We start from the raw sequence: 15,764 nt of genomic DNA on the forward strand, positions 1-15,764 counted from the left end.
AACACGTTTGCAGCAATAGTTAATACCTGCGCTTTCTATTTCAAACAGTGGCTAGCAACTCGTCAAGGAAGCCATTTTCCTCTGCATTTTAATAAAACGCCTTACCAGAAGCACTGGTGTCTTCCTTGGTCAGCCTTCAGGCATAACGGAAAATCTCAACTGACTCAAACAGAACACTTCACAACGTCCATTCTAGAGCAGAAGCGTGCAAACCGAAAGACCCAGGAGTCAAAACACAGTACAGTACTATACCGTGACAGATGTTTATTTAAAGTGTTATTAACTACAGCCTTTCAATTTAGGTTCATTATTTTGAGGTGGTATTTCTTATGTTTTCCCTTTGTTTGCAGTTTAAAAATCACCTTTTTCATTTGAAACATTTTGTTGTTCCTCCGTTCATCGAAGCAGGGTTGTTGCTCTTTATTTCAGATCTAACGTGAAAAATTGAGGCATTGTGCACTTTTTTGGAGGAGTGGTTGGCTCCTCCTGTGCTTTCAGGAAAGTGACCCTGTGGATTTCCTTGAAACGGTTCTGACATACCAGTGAAAAAACGGTGCTATTACTGTGACGACAGAGAAGGGGCTAATTGGATTTTGGGAAATGATCATTAATTTTTTAAGTAGTAGTACGAGCTTTATTCGATATACAAAATATCATAAAAGCATATACAATCTGATCAAAAGAATTAAAATATTATACAGCAATTTTAAGTTTCGACATGCATCATACTACATTTTACAGTACTAATTTGCCTATAAAAATCATTAATATCAAAAACAGAATACAGACAATTAGATATTGCCCATTTTGTTAACTAAAACACTGTAACAAAAACATAGCAGCAATTGAATTACCCATATGATATGCTAGACCCAAGCTCTTTTCTCATAGGATGGCAGGACTGATGGGGAATACCTCCTTTTTTGCCAAGATCTTATTTCTTGTCAACCATGCACAGCCTAGCAACTTGGCCACCCCGCAAATCAGTGACAGAGAGGATGTAACTGTGCACAAAATGCGGAGTGCAGTACGATGGTTCATTGGGCCAATCATTTGGTAGACCGGCTTGAGCCACTTGGCTCTAGCCGATCTGTAGGCTGGGCAGGCGAATAAAAAATGGGCAGTTGACTCATTGTAATAATCACAACCAGGGCAGGGCATAGGTGTCGAATATAGACCTTTCCAAGAGGCAGTCGCACCGTTTATGGGAAGAATCCCGAATCTTAACTTCAAAAACAGAGCTCTTTCCCTAGGGATCTGTATAAAGTCCAGATACGGTTCCAATCTGCAAATCGATTTATGTTCAAAGAACCCCTCGGTAAGTTTCCCCATTCTGGTATTCAGAATCTCGTTCGTCTGGACCCAATCCCAATAGGCTTGTTTGAGATCCTGCTTTGATGGGGGGCGGGGGGGCTTGACTGACCTAGGCCTCCTTAAGGCCTAAGGCCATTAAGAGGTGTCGGAGGTCCGTTATCCACTTGATCCTTCATTTGTATGAGACCCAAGCAAATAATCTGTAGTTCACCAATGAGATGGACCACACTACAGATACAGATTACATTTCCTTTCTTAAGTCAAAGGCTTTATATTACACCACTCATTGGAATTTAGACACAAAGCCTGAAAGGCTAAGTCGCTCCTACTAGAATAAAATCGGTAACTCCTAGACTGCACACCCGTCTCATGAACGGGTGCGCAATTCTCTTTCATATTTTAACATATCTATATATATCTATATATATCTATATATATATATATATCTCTTGTCAGGGTTGTGCGGTCACCCACGGTCACATGAATTAGGCACTTCCCAAATGATGTAGCAGAAAAGAGTGTTTGTGAGAAAAAATTAAAGCCCACTGCTTAGGGTGACCAGAATTTTAAAGCCAAAAACTGGGACATTTCAAGGAAATAGATGAAGGACTCCAATTTTACTTTAAGAATGACAGCAATCCTCAGCAGAGAATTAGAGATTAGACAGTTAGATCTTACATAAAAAGCAATTTTTTTAAACCCAGTAGCTTGCCTTAGAATTAAATTGTTTTCTTGAAACAAATGATAACTTTCCCTTCTTTGTGAATATTAAAAAGCACCGCCTGCCGTTTTCAGTCGACCCTCTCTTAAAACCGGGACTGGAGCTACCTGAAATCTGCCGGGACAGCAGGTGAAAAACCGGGACCATCCAGGCAAATCCAGGACGCCTGGTCACCCTACCACTGCTAGTTGTTTCTGAGCCGGATTTATAGTTTTATTTGAATCTTGAATGAACTAAATATGTTCAAGCGCTGCCTATCTCTGCTGCTTCAGTTCTAGTGCAACTGTAGAGAACTATTTTGCGGTTCTGTGGCTATACGTTCTAGGACGAGCAGAGTGCAGACGTACGATTCAGAACAAAGACAAAATGTAATTGTGAATACGGCGTGGTACGGAATCCTTCAATAAAAAAACATGTTAAAACACACTTACAAAAGAAGCATGTGGTAACTACTCTTTTTGCAATAAATTACCAACCTGGCGCACAATATCTGTTGTTTTCTACACCTTTTTAAGCCCCAGGCAGCCACGACCATGACACGGCGTTGCTGAGAAATTAAAACCACGCATTTTTAGCTTCGCAAATAGTTTCCGATGTCACTTTCAAACTGGCTGTCTCATTGAAAAGGCGTTATATATAGTTCAGAGTGCAGAGCTGTATTTCACTGAAGGGGCAGCAGCTGCAGCAGCTACTTTATCTACCTGACATGTATAACAGATAGGCTGAGCATCATTTATAGCAAGCCCTAGCCTTTTCGGGTACAGTTTGTCATCTGCTGTCCATGGCTGAGCAGGCACTGCTCTCATCTCCACATTTTCTATTTCTATGTTAACGGGGCCGAAAAATGGCACAGACCCGAGCACAGGCACATAAACAGTCCTTACAGTTCCATGGGGTGCGCGGCAGCGTGAATATACATCCTCTAAAGGAGGTTATATGTGGTCTTAACTTCAGCGAAATGATGAATTCAAATGTATGTTAATTCCTCGAAAGGAAAGCATACGCTAGGGAATTAGAAACAATAGGGAGGCTTAAGAACACGGTCCGCAGAGAGTAACAACAAGGCCCAGTCAGTTAGGGAAGAGAGAACGACTGGAAGAAAGGAACACCCGAGGAGGCTGGGCCAAAAAAGCGAATATTTAGGGAGAGTGTATTTTTTTTTTTAACAGCAATGTAGGTTAACAACTTGAAATATCAGCCGGAAGCTGGGTTGCTAGGGCCAGCTGCTTCGATTCCAAATGACACAGTGGCTTCTGCATGCACCAGCAAATCAAGATTAACTCTTTTCCGATATTTACAAATCAAACCTCATTGTAAAATTCTTGATAAATGTCTTGCACTAAAGCCCTTAATTGTGGGGTTCCATGTTTGAAGAACTTGAGTAATGTTCAATAATAAATAATTGGATTCGATGCTAAGCAGGAACTCAGTCATTAGGCTCAAGAGATATAGTACAATACAAGATGCCACTCTGCAAAAAGAGTCCGAGAATAGAAACAAGATCAAGAAAAGGCAATTATCAGGAAACAAGCTAAAGCTGCACCCTCAATGAAATCCACCAGTGGTCAACTGACCGGAATAAAACACTTCATGCGGCACCATTCTATACACATCCCTCCCTTGTGTTCATCCCAGGATTAGATTTCTAAACACAAACATTCCTCAAATCGTTTTTACCTGCTAATGTTCGGGTTAAACCCTTTGGTAGATGTTGCGGAAAATAGTCAAGTAGGAAAGGACAAAAAAGCTTTAATGCCCTCACAGGCATGGCAACTGGGACACCGGGGATATACAGAAAAGCATTTCAGTTTCATACACCCTACCAAAACTTTGAATTTTCATCCAAAAATCACACGTGGTCACATATTAAAAACTGGCAGATTATTCTAAATTTTAAAAATATTAAGAACCAAGAGAGATCAACATTTCTACACTGATCAAATGGGAAGGAAGAGTTTCTGAACGCCAAGGGAATACTAGTTATTTCTCGTGAGGACGTCGCCCAAGCATTTGAAAATTATTATGAGAGGGTATCTGCGGCTCATTCTTAAGAGCCACACAAGGTTCTGGTCAAGCTCATTTGGGATCTGCCCAACATCACCCGAAGATGAGGCTCTCCGAAAGAGCGAGAAACATATTGGAGAATGAATTCAAGCAGAGGAATGGTCTCTACGCCCAAAGAGCTCAAATGAGGGAAGACCCCAGAGCCCAACAGCTAGCAGGAGGAGCTGTTAAACAAGACACTCCCTTGATCTCTATGGAAAAGTGTTTTTGGTCATTCCAAAGGCCGGTCTTCCCGCAGGGGCAATCAAATAGGCCTATCTCACTCTGAAATGAAATGCGTAGGTGCAGGACTACCATCTGCTCAGAGTTGTGAGCACCTTCATGCCTCCAAACCTAAGTGGCTTGATGCCAGGCCACTCCATGCATCCTGGTAAATCCAGAGAAAGCTTTTAATACCCTCAAAAATAATTATTTATTTGCAGCCCTCTGAAAGATAAAGACTGGACTGGGGTTCTTGACATTTATACAACCTGTATTAAACCCTTGGCGTGGGTTATTGTGAATGGGGGGGACATCACCACAAAGTGCGATGGGGAAGGCCACTCAGCAGGAGTGACCTCTGCCACCCCAATTATTTGCAGTGACTACCTGAATCGCTCACAGACTGGATTGTAACAGAAGCGCTGGTGCAGGACTTTTTGCATGGCCACCATGCAATCCAAATTCTTGATCTCTTTTACCAATTAACTGGCCTACAAGTTAAATGGAACACATTTGTGCTGCACCCAATTTAGAGAGGAGCAAGTGGTCACCACGCCGATTAAACCTGTGGTGGAGACCAGTGGCTTTCATCACCATGGAGTATATGTTGCTGAGGAAGAGGCAGCAAACTGGGTAAGCTAACCCCTCGGATTAAGTCTACTAAGACAGACATGAACAACTGGGGTGCTCTTGCTGTTTGTAATATGGACATGGTGCACCTCTTTGAGATGCTTACATACCTTCACTAGTTTCGCTTGGTCATAGGATGCTGCTGGTCTCAATGGACAAATGCTGTAAATTGATGTATGGAGGCATTAGGGTTGAAGCTATTATATATGACTGTGTATTCAATTTAACTGCTGTAAATGACTGGCAACTTACTTCAGACTCTGATCCAGCGAGAATTGAGCTCTGGATTCTTGGGGATATGCACCTACTCCATATCATCGATGAAAAACAGGTCAAGGAGGGTCTTCATAAGGTCACCAGGACAGTATTCATGGAATGATATGATGTGTTGGGCGAATGGATGATATGGACATCTGATGGGAACTGCTCCACAACTGGTGGGAATGCAGCTATTTTAGGTAGCCAGCTTTTAAGGCCTTACATGGTAGGACAACAATAGTTTCTCCAAATCTTGAAGCACATGGCCCAACTAATTTTTAGATATACAGAAGCCAATTCTTTTTAGATACTTCTAATTATGGAACACCCCATTGTATCGGGGAAACAGAATCACCTCCAGACTTTAACCTACTCAAGGTCAAGCTCATAACAGAAAAACTTCATAGCAAAAAGATTGCTCTGGTCTACAGAATACTTGTTGTCAACACCCGATACACTGACAGTGGAGAAGCACTGTGCAAGGGTGGCACCTATATATAGCTCAGCATCGTCACTTCCGGAAGCAATACAGGGTCATAGTAGAGTCTGATGGTGCCAAATGCAGGAGAAGTTCCTAAAAAAAATACCTCCAGATCCAGTCTGGTGTCTGGGGATATTCACAAGATGAGAAATCTGCATTTAGGCACAGCAATTATTAGAAAACTGGAATGTTGAGCGCTCCATTGCAGACATTCAAGTGGCTGTGGGCTTATAAATGCTAATATAAGCATTCTGCTCCAATATTCCAATGTTTGTCTTTCTGTTTCTCCCTTTTTAATTTAGAACATTCTAACCTTACGGGTGGAATATTCCAAGAGTCTTATAGTCCTTTTGCCTCATGCTATACTTGTTATTAAAGGACCTTACCCTTGTCATACGCCCTCTCCTGCAGGTCAGGCTTAAAATGAGGGTCCAGGGCCTATAACGAGGGTTCAGGGTTAACAACCCGTATAGCTCTCTGCAGTGGGCTATAAGGCTACATAAATAGCGTTCTAAGCCTGTGACCGGGCTATGCAGTTTAATTAGCTGCATAGTTTACACCATGGTACAGCTTTGTTTGTGCATCCGGAAAATACACATTATTGCCTGAGAAGACGCACAGAGGAGTACTTTTAGCATTGCATTCACGGTTCTAGTATAATTCAAGCCTTCTTGCAGAATTATCCCTAAAATGCTGTGCTGTAAGTTAGCCCTTACCACCAATTGGAAATGTGAATGCAACTCTGTATACAAATATTTCTAATAACCAGAGACTGCTGGGGGCCAAAAGGGACCTTTCACATTTCTAAAGCGAAGGAGATGTGTTGGTGGAGGGCAGGTGAATACAAAGGTTAGCTAGATGCAATATCCTGAAGGCCTTTGCAAACAGAGATGAGGCAGCATGAGAAAACATGCTAAGAATTGGGGTCCATGAATTTGCCATCTCAATGAGCGTTTGGTCCCGAATTTGGGATCCAGTGAACTCCATCGTGTGTATCTGCTTATTATCCTATTTTGCCTTGTGCTCTACGTTTGGCTTGAGTAGTATACCGATTCATCTGTGCTGCAGTAGTTGTTTCTTTCAGGGGTCAGGACTTAAACCCTTGGAGTGCTTTTATGGCAGAAGGAAAAAGCACAATATGCAAATATATAGGATGGGATGCAAACCAAGGAAACAGTTTGACTACGTTTTGAGCAAGAGCAAAACAATTATAGGAGAGAACGGGATATTAAATATGCACTGGACGCTGAGTACAGACGGCGTGTTATCGCCAACTTGTGACATCTGAAATGTAGACAAAGTAAAAAATAAACAAGCTTTGGCAAAGCAAACTAGTCTTGTCTTGGCGAGCTAAAGCAATGTATGTTTTTTTTTTTTTTTTTTAACTGCAGGCATGCGTCTCAAAAGGAAACGAAAATAAAGCACCTAACGGTGGGGAACATATTCTTATGTTAAAAATGTTAATAAAAAAATAAATATACCCATCAGGTATAACAGTACAGGTGCTTCCTAGCACAGAAGTGTACATAAACCAGGTACAGAAACCCTTTTTCGCTTTACTGCACAACACACGAAAACATGATAATTATTGTCCTGATATGTACTACTGCTTTGAATTACTGTAACCCGAAGATATAACAGAGAAAGATAACCAACAAAATAAAGTATAAAGAATGGAAAGTATTAAAAGCATTGCCAAAGTAAAATAGCAACCCATTTACAATGAAGTGCATGCAGTTCTTTGTAAGGGTTCATGTGATCAGGCAAAATTCCATCACTTGTGTGTACAGTATCAAATTAGCAAAAACAAAATTCACCTAGAAGTACCATCACATTATGCGTGTCAAAAAACACACCAAACAAGAAGCCTTAAACGGTCATGATGGGGTGATGCAATTATAAAAGTTAGCTGCCATGCAACTGGTACAAGCCCGTCCACACACTTATTCAACAGAGAATCTTTAGTAGATATGAGACGAAATGTTTGTGGAGGCTGCTGTACCCACAGAGGATGAGGAAGATGTCTCAGAAGCATAGCTGGCATGAGGAGTTTGAATCATGTACCTCCTAGATCCCCCTCCAAACCATTACTTCAAAAATTACACTGGCTACCAATACGCCAACGTGTGAAGTTCAAGACCTGCTGCGTTATCCATAAGGGACTTAATCAATTGGGACCAGAGTATCTAGCCAGCAAGTTTGTTCCTTATGCCCCTATTCGATCCCTCAGATCCAGTGACCAGCTGTTACTGAATGTTCCCAGGATAACCAAATCCAGACTAGGTGGTAGGGCCTTGTCTGTAGTAGGTCCTAATCTTTGGAACTCCCTCCCACTTTCACTAAGACAGTGTCATAACCACCTCCAATTCAGAAAATGTCTGAAAACCTTTCTGTTTGGCTCAGTTTAGTTGTTTATTTGCTGGACTCGGAACCTCACAGTACTCTCTTTTTAATTGAAATGCTCCTTTGTCAGTTGCGTTACTGGTTGCCAACAGCGCGGAGATACTCCTTCGGGAGTCTATTCATAGCGCTATAAAAACTCGCAAATAAATAAAAACAAATAAATATGAACAGCATCGAAAGAGCCCTTGTTTCATTCCGTGTAACCAATATGTGACAGAATAATTGGGGCAGGAAGTTTACTCTAGAAAATCAGAAACTGAATCTAACTGATCTAGAGGTGCATTAGTTGCTGCTAGAAACACAGAAATATAATCCATAAATAAGGTACAGTATGATCTGCATGAAGCTCCAATATCTCTCCGGGAGTCCAGTAACTTTAAGAAACTAGCAATAGGTAACATGGCTCTGACTTGTGAATACCGGTAGCTCACTGAAAAATGTCGGAATGGCGGTCTTGGATGAATAAGGAATCTGTGTTGATTCTGGTATGCTGCCTCTGAAGGCTGCTTTACTCTTTTCATATTTCCCTTTTTAGGTCGAGCCTGGAGAGCGCATGCACTGCTCTGCGAGGCCTGCTGTATTGGACTTGAAGCCCCGCTGACTCTCCGCCCATATTGGTCACTGGCTTGTGTCATTATCCTTCGTAAATGCTGGTTTCTGATTGGTAAATAGTCTCTCCTAAGTACTGCCTTGTCTTCATTTGTAACCTCCTATGAGGACTGGCCCTTTTACTTCGGTTGTTACATGTTATGTCTTATTTACTCTGTAAGCACTATTTTCTTTAAGGAATTTCTCTTACTGCAGGCACGACAAGATATCCTGCAACATTCAGCACGCCATGTGCTCATTCACGGGCACTTTTACAAAACAAAAACATGCATTTGTCAACTTGATAAAAAAATGCTTTTTTTTTTTTAGTAAAAGCACTCCATACCGCGCTTTCAGTTTAATAGCAGCCGCGGACCTTTCTTTAGACACAGCTCGTCTAAAGAAAGAGGCGTGACCACTATTAAAGTATAAGCCAGCATAGGGCACTTGTAAACAAGAAGCATTTGCAATGCAATAGGTCTTGCATTTTAGAAACTTTGACCTATTGGTATTGTAAATAATAATGCCTTTTATTATTGCAGGTTTTTTAAACACAAATAATAAAAGGCATTGTCATTTACAATGCAAATAAGGTCAAAATCTTGCAAATGCGAAACCTATTGCATTGCAAATGCTTGTTCTTCTCTGTTATTGAGGCGATCAGGTTCTGATGCAAGCTGAGGGAGACTGAACTCAGTATCAGTAGACAAAGCATATTCTGCATTCAATTCAGATGTTTTCTCGTCCCAAGCCTCAAAGAATGTATCTGAAGGAGGAAACAGACACCACATTTAAGAGGTTTTCCTGCAGCCTGACCTATTAAAGAATCTCTCAGTAACTGGCCATCAGAATGCTTTGATTAAGGGATTTGTGTGGATGTTATTCTTTTTGGAGTCTTTGGCATAGACCAGTGTTTCTTAACCTGTGGTCCGTGGACCCCCTGAGGTCTGTGATGCCTATTTAGGGGGTCCACAACTGCTTACAAAATTAAATACGATTAATAAAGTATATATAAATGAAAAGCACATTGTTAAATTCAAAATATTAAAAGACTCCTTAACTATGGAGGGCTTTGAAACTGGAAGCAAAAAAATGAGATGGCATCCTTAGCATGAATTGTGAGAGCTGTATAGTAAAAGGATTCTGTTATGAGCAACCGGTGGCCTCAATTGAAACACTAGTATCCGAGGACTAAAAGAGCATGTATTAAGTGCAACAAAGACAAAGTGAACTGCTAGGGTCCCGCATATTGCTTCAGTTTTGAGAAATAAAATCACATTTTGAAGAGCTCCTACCTTCCCATTAAAATTTTGATTTTTGTATGTTTTGCTTTGTGAATTAAATAAAATATTTCATTTTTTGGTTATTTGTCTGATCTATATTTGTTTCTGTATTTTTGTATAATGTTAGGCGGTTCAAATTATAGAAATCGCTTAGTGTGGGGTCCCTGGCTTTCAGTAGTGATTCAGTGGGGTTCCTCAGAAGTCACAAGGATAAGAACCGCTGGAATAAACAGTGGACAGAATAATTCAGAGGGATGTTGATTTGGTCCTAGGGTGTTCAAGATTTTTAGACCTAGCTACCTATGCCCACACGTCTAGTGCAAATGTATGGCACAAGCACTGGTAGTGTGGTAGATTCCATTTTATAAAATGCTCCTCAGTGTCTTTAGAATGTCATGAAACAATGCGCATTGAATTGTAATAAAAGACAACTATTTTTGCAGGTGTGGAAGCAACATGGTCATACAACAATACAAATGTAAAAGTCCAAACCTTAGACAAATCTCTGAAATTGCTTGGAAGAGTAAGATCCAGCTCTTCGGAATCGTAATTAGTTATGACCCATGGAAACACTGGGTACTGATTGATATCGTTGTAAGAACGACCTGTTGAAAGAACAAAATGAGGTTTAGCCAATCACAAGCAAGAACTAGCTTCCGAAGACAAGAGCAAGCAAACCCTATCATTACCATTCTAACTTAGATTCATAAAGGTTAATGGGGAGTGCAACAGTACAACCCCTAGTCCTCACTTTACTTATGCTTTTTGGCAGGTTTTCAACCAAAGTGCTATGGCTCTGAGGATATATCCTTCCACGTGTAAGGCTCCTCGCTCCACAACACCTTCCTTACAGCCTTACACATTTAAACTAGATCAACTGAGGTCCAAAAGAACTAAGAAAATTCACGTGTTCTGGAATGACAATGTATACTATTCCCTTCTCTCCTCTCTCTTGGTTCACAGACATGCCGCACAGCAGTGTGAATGCTCAACTAATAAACTCATAAAAAAAATGGATGTGTAACAAATTATTGCACTGCATCCTCTTTTATAGATTACTTGGAAAATTCATTATAAATATGGGTGACTTTTAAGGTTGTGTAGCCATTAAAATGTGTCCTGGATTGAAGGGTGGAGTTGGGCACTGGATGGATGTTTAAATATCTCTTCGTAAAAGTGCATTATGGACTGACGTCTTAAGATGCATATACTTGAATCCCAGAATATTATCCTCATTATGGGTCGGTTGGTAATAAGTAGAAACTGGTCTTGGTATATATAAAGTCAGACCTACAACAGTTGAGTCAGTAATTTGAACGACAACTACCAGGACTCCATGTTGCAACTACCTCGCTACACACATCAGATGCATTGGACAATTTAAACACTCATCTGTCTGAAGTGATGCTTTGCCACCCTTGGAGGTAATAGCTTATCTGGCCTCGAACTGGGTAACAGTGTGCGGCTGAGGGCAATCTTAAGAGGTTTGGCAGCAGTGGCAATAGCGGGGTGTGGTTACATTGGTTAATTTATTACCCCTGGGTGCCTGGACGCTCGTCGACCAGATCCCCGAACTCCACCGCATAAGGACTGGCAAGACTGTTACTGGATAGGCAAAGTTTGTCATGGACTCCGCAGTATCAGTCTTCCAAATCCTCACAAGGCAAGGAATCGGCAGTTAGAAGTATCCATCAGAAAGGGAGGTCTGCGAGCAGTGTCCATTCTTGAAAGGACCAGGTTTGTTGAATTTTGATGCATAGCAAGTGAGTCGAGTTTGAGCTTAGGCTGAAAAACGAGGAATTAATGATGGAGGTGTAATACTAAAAACGGAATGAAATACACCCAAGGGAAGAGACTGAGTCACGTGAAAGAGGATGGTGGCTAGATGGATAGATTTCATTTTGCAGCATCCAGGAAGGCTGAAATTTACTCCTCGTGTACACACTTAGCAAACCAGACCCACCTATGTACCTTGGAGAGCTTATGGGAGCATAAATGTGATTTGACTTTTTTCTTGGGAAACCTTTTCTCGTCTAATGCCCCAATGACCTTTGTTCTCAGAGTCCATCATTAGCTCACCTCTAATTTAGAAGAAACAACATCCAATTGTGAGAAAGGAGAACCTCTGATATCAGAGGGCCTAATATTTGGTATGCCCATCTTTAGCACAACACATGAAAAATGAGCAGGGCTTCAGGAAACTACAAACAGGTTCATCTGTTTCAAAGACAATTCTCAAGTTCCTTAGACAACAGAAGAGCACAACACTAAAATTTGGCAACAACAATTAGACAGGGATTCCTAACAGAAAACATGCTGCTGTGTCAAAATATCCATTTGGCTCTTTTTAGCAATTTTTATATGAATACAATACATTAAATTTTATAAGGCTAATCCGAATATTAAGCATATGGATTCAAGATAAAGATAGTACCATTAGACCTGAATTGTATAACATATGACATCTATGTGGAGTCATGATGTGTGCACTGCGCTGGTCTATGAAGTCGCAAATTTTTGTATGTTATTCTGCTTTCCATTGCATGATTTATTTCCATACAGTTATTCTTGAACCAATTTTGTAGTACGGTGTGAATCTCTCTTTTTCCCCAGTGCAAATAATTAAGCATAAAAAAGTGAACGCTCAAGCTTTTGAAGTGTATGTCAAAGAAAGATGCCTGCAATGTTCCTCTGAAGATGGTGCAGAGACACGTGGTCACTATTCATTTTTATCCTTTAAATGCATGGAACAGCATTAAATCATGTTTCTTAAGACTATCTGTTTCTTAGTAATTTGACAGGCACACTGCAACCACAGCAAGAGATACCCTCACAGGCATTTATTTATCTAAGCCATGACATTTATGTTGCTGAAATATCACAGAGATGTATGATAGCTATCTGAATATCCCCGATGGGTGTAAATATATTGTGGCTCATGCGTAAAGTTGCATGAAGCATCTTGAGTTACAGAACAAATTAAGTATTCCTCCTGCAAAGCGGGAGCACCGCCCCAGTGCCCAAGAGCCACAAACTAGACAGATTTTCAGGATTCCACTCAAAACGCATGTCTCCCGCTTCACACCTGAAGCAATGCACATGTATTCAATACGCGATTCTTTCGGACATCCTAAAATCATGCTCTATGGCTAGGACGCAGGGAGGACATTGCAGAGGTCGATAACATCGATATACTTGAGATACCATCGCGATACTGTGGGGGCTCAGGACTGGTGCAGAACGAGGGCATGAGTCGTAGTGTGCACAGATTACCTTAACTGGTGAATTTAAGGGGAAAAAATGATTTTGCATTGCAATAGTAAAGCCACACTAAGTATTTTTTTAAAGGAACATATGTTAATACACACGTGCATATATTTACACACACACACCTGTATATCACGAGTTAAATGCCTCTCCTAATTGAAAGCCAGTCCTCACAAAATGAATACCACACTGAGCCTAGAACGTAATGTAGGGATGCGTTAAGCGGCAGACATAAGATAGGATTATAACCATTTATACAATCGGACAGTAAATAGGGCACCAAGAACGAAAAAAACGTAGGATCTTGCGCCAGTTTAACTGCAGTTAAGCCTGGCATAAGAAAATAAGGTATTTGGCGCTCTCATACATACAGTTCGTATGTTTTTCTATGTTTGATACATGTACAATGCAAAAAAGAAATACTTGTTAATCACGCAGTTTCCTTTATTAACAGTGAGGCACTCGTACCAGCACTTAGCTTTAGTGACTTATACAATATTGTATACAGTACAGCATGTATGACAAAAATACATCTAACAAATATTTCAGAAGAAACTATTTCCGTCACTAAAGTATGAATGAAGTGCATGGCTGGAAAACAAAAGTTCTCTAACCAACTCTCTCCATTAATTCATTTCTTTAATAGCCTTATTATCAGGTCTAGTCTAGCCGTCAGCAGTTCTTCTATTTAATCCATTTCAAAATATCAGTGTGAAATTCTTCTATGTGAGGACCACTTGCCAACACTTAACGAATGGTTATTCTCACACACCAACAAGTTGCTTACCTTTGGAAAAGCTCCAAATGCAGATCCCTGACATTTAGAATATCCCCAGACGAAATCTGGACTGGATCCAGAAGATTTAACTCAGCATTGCTCCCATGCTGGTTGGTTGTGCCGTGCAGCACCATGCTGACTTAGTACCGCCCCGAAAGAATAGAACTGAGCCACATGTAAGTGCCACCTCTATACATCAACGTCATTTTCTTTCTTGACTCTGTCCACGTCCTTGACACAGAGTCCAACAATAATCAAGAGTAGCGGTGAGCAGATTTCTAAATCGTGAACTTTTTGATGAGAAAAGAGACCATTCCACAGAGCGCGGAATGAGGAAGCTGTGGTTAGATAGTTTCCACCCTAATGAGTGTTAAGGAATCAAAGGACAGGTTCATCATTGCTGCCTGGTTGTCCCTGGAACATCAGGTGGAGTGCTTCCAGGAGGGTCACCTAATGATGATGCTGGGTGCCCATGACAGAGGAAAGTGCCTCATTTGTGGTAGTAGTTTGGTGGGCAGCAGAGGTTTCAGATAGCCTCTCCTAACTGAAGAGACCAAACTAACCTGCCTACAGCGATTCCTCAACCCAGACATTGCACTTTTGAGCCCCATTTTGCCATGACCGATTCCCGGTGGAGCTGCTTCGCTCAGCTATAGGGGTGACTGGCTCTGGCACCCCGCTATGGCCGTCACCTACCCAGCAGGACTTTGGACATATGTATTGTCTCTTTCTCCGTTGCTTACTAAATGTAAATTGATACTTGTATAGCGCACTACTCACCCGCAAGGGTCTCAAGGCGCTTGTACGAATACCGCTGTGGAACCCATCCTGGCTTTCCCTGTGAGGTGTCCACTCCAGGGCACCCCCAAGGTGTAGGCCAGGTATCCTTAGCGTTGTGGGGGCCGTTGTGGAGATTAAGCAAGTTATTGCCCAGAGTTGCAGAGTGGGACTCCATGATTGGAATAGGCACCGAGGCGAGAATTATCAGGTCCGTGGAATTTTGAGTCCAAGACCCGCCGAGGCGGGGAATTGAACCCTGGTCCCGGGCTAGACTTCTGCATCAGGGTCTGCCGCTCTAAACATTGAGCCACACTTCTCCTTCCTATGGACTCCCAGCTCTCCCTGGCCTCTTTTTGGATTTTGATTTTCTTGTTCCGATAAAAACTCCTGTTTTTAATATGTTTTCATTCTGTAATTAATGTGAATATTTTTGCAACTTGAAACCTGATGTTTCCTTATGTAGAGCGCTCTGATACCTCCGGGTCTAGCCAGCGCTATATATACTCCCTCCCTTTGTCCTCTCTGACCTTTGCCTTTCGTGGATCCTGTCTTTTTCAGGATCGCTAATTTACCCTGGTATTGAATGTGTAATCTTTCTGTAATTAATGCGATTTTTCTTTGCCGTTTTTTCCCCGTCTGTTGACCTGCCAGTTCCAACCCGCTCCTAGTTCCCCTGCCCCTTGTTGCCCTTTGACTAAGCATTCCTTCTCCCCTTGTTGGGGGAAAGATCCAATATTCTTACTCTGGAGTCTCAGTGACACCTCTGAGAGAATCCACAGCATCAAGGGAACCATGCATAGCTGAGTCATGGTATGTGCCCCTTACCAAAGTACTCCCTCTCCCCTTGTTGGGGAAGGATCCAGTAGGTAGGCCTTGGAGTCTCAGAGACCCCTCTGATAGAGTCAACTGCATAAAGGGAGCCTCACGCAGCGGAAATGTGGGAATGATACCACTTCCCCAGGGATCACAGCTTACCGGACCTTGGACGATGTTTTT

The 15,764-nt window shown here is 41.6% G+C and overlaps 1 protein-coding gene across 2 annotated transcripts in view; it reads right to left on the bottom strand.

The window, feature by feature from the left end:
* Positions 1–15,764, bottom strand: part of LRBA (LPS responsive beige-like anchor protein) — a 2,244,423-nt gene that overhangs the window by 565,922 nt on the left and 1,662,737 nt on the right. For both annotated transcript variants that reach the window (XM_078676915.1, XM_078676916.1), the window contains exon 44: positions 10,436–10,548. In XM_078676915.1, the coding sequence (XP_078533041.1) occupies positions 10,436–10,548 (113 nt within the window). The remainder of the gene's footprint in view (positions 1–10,435; positions 10,549–15,764) is intronic.

This window comes from Lissotriton helveticus, chromosome 2_1, assembly GCF_964261635.1.
Source record: "Lissotriton helveticus chromosome 2_1, aLisHel1.1, whole genome shotgun sequence".
NCBI classification, from domain to species: domain Eukaryota; kingdom Metazoa; phylum Chordata; class Amphibia; order Caudata; family Salamandridae; genus Lissotriton; species Lissotriton helveticus.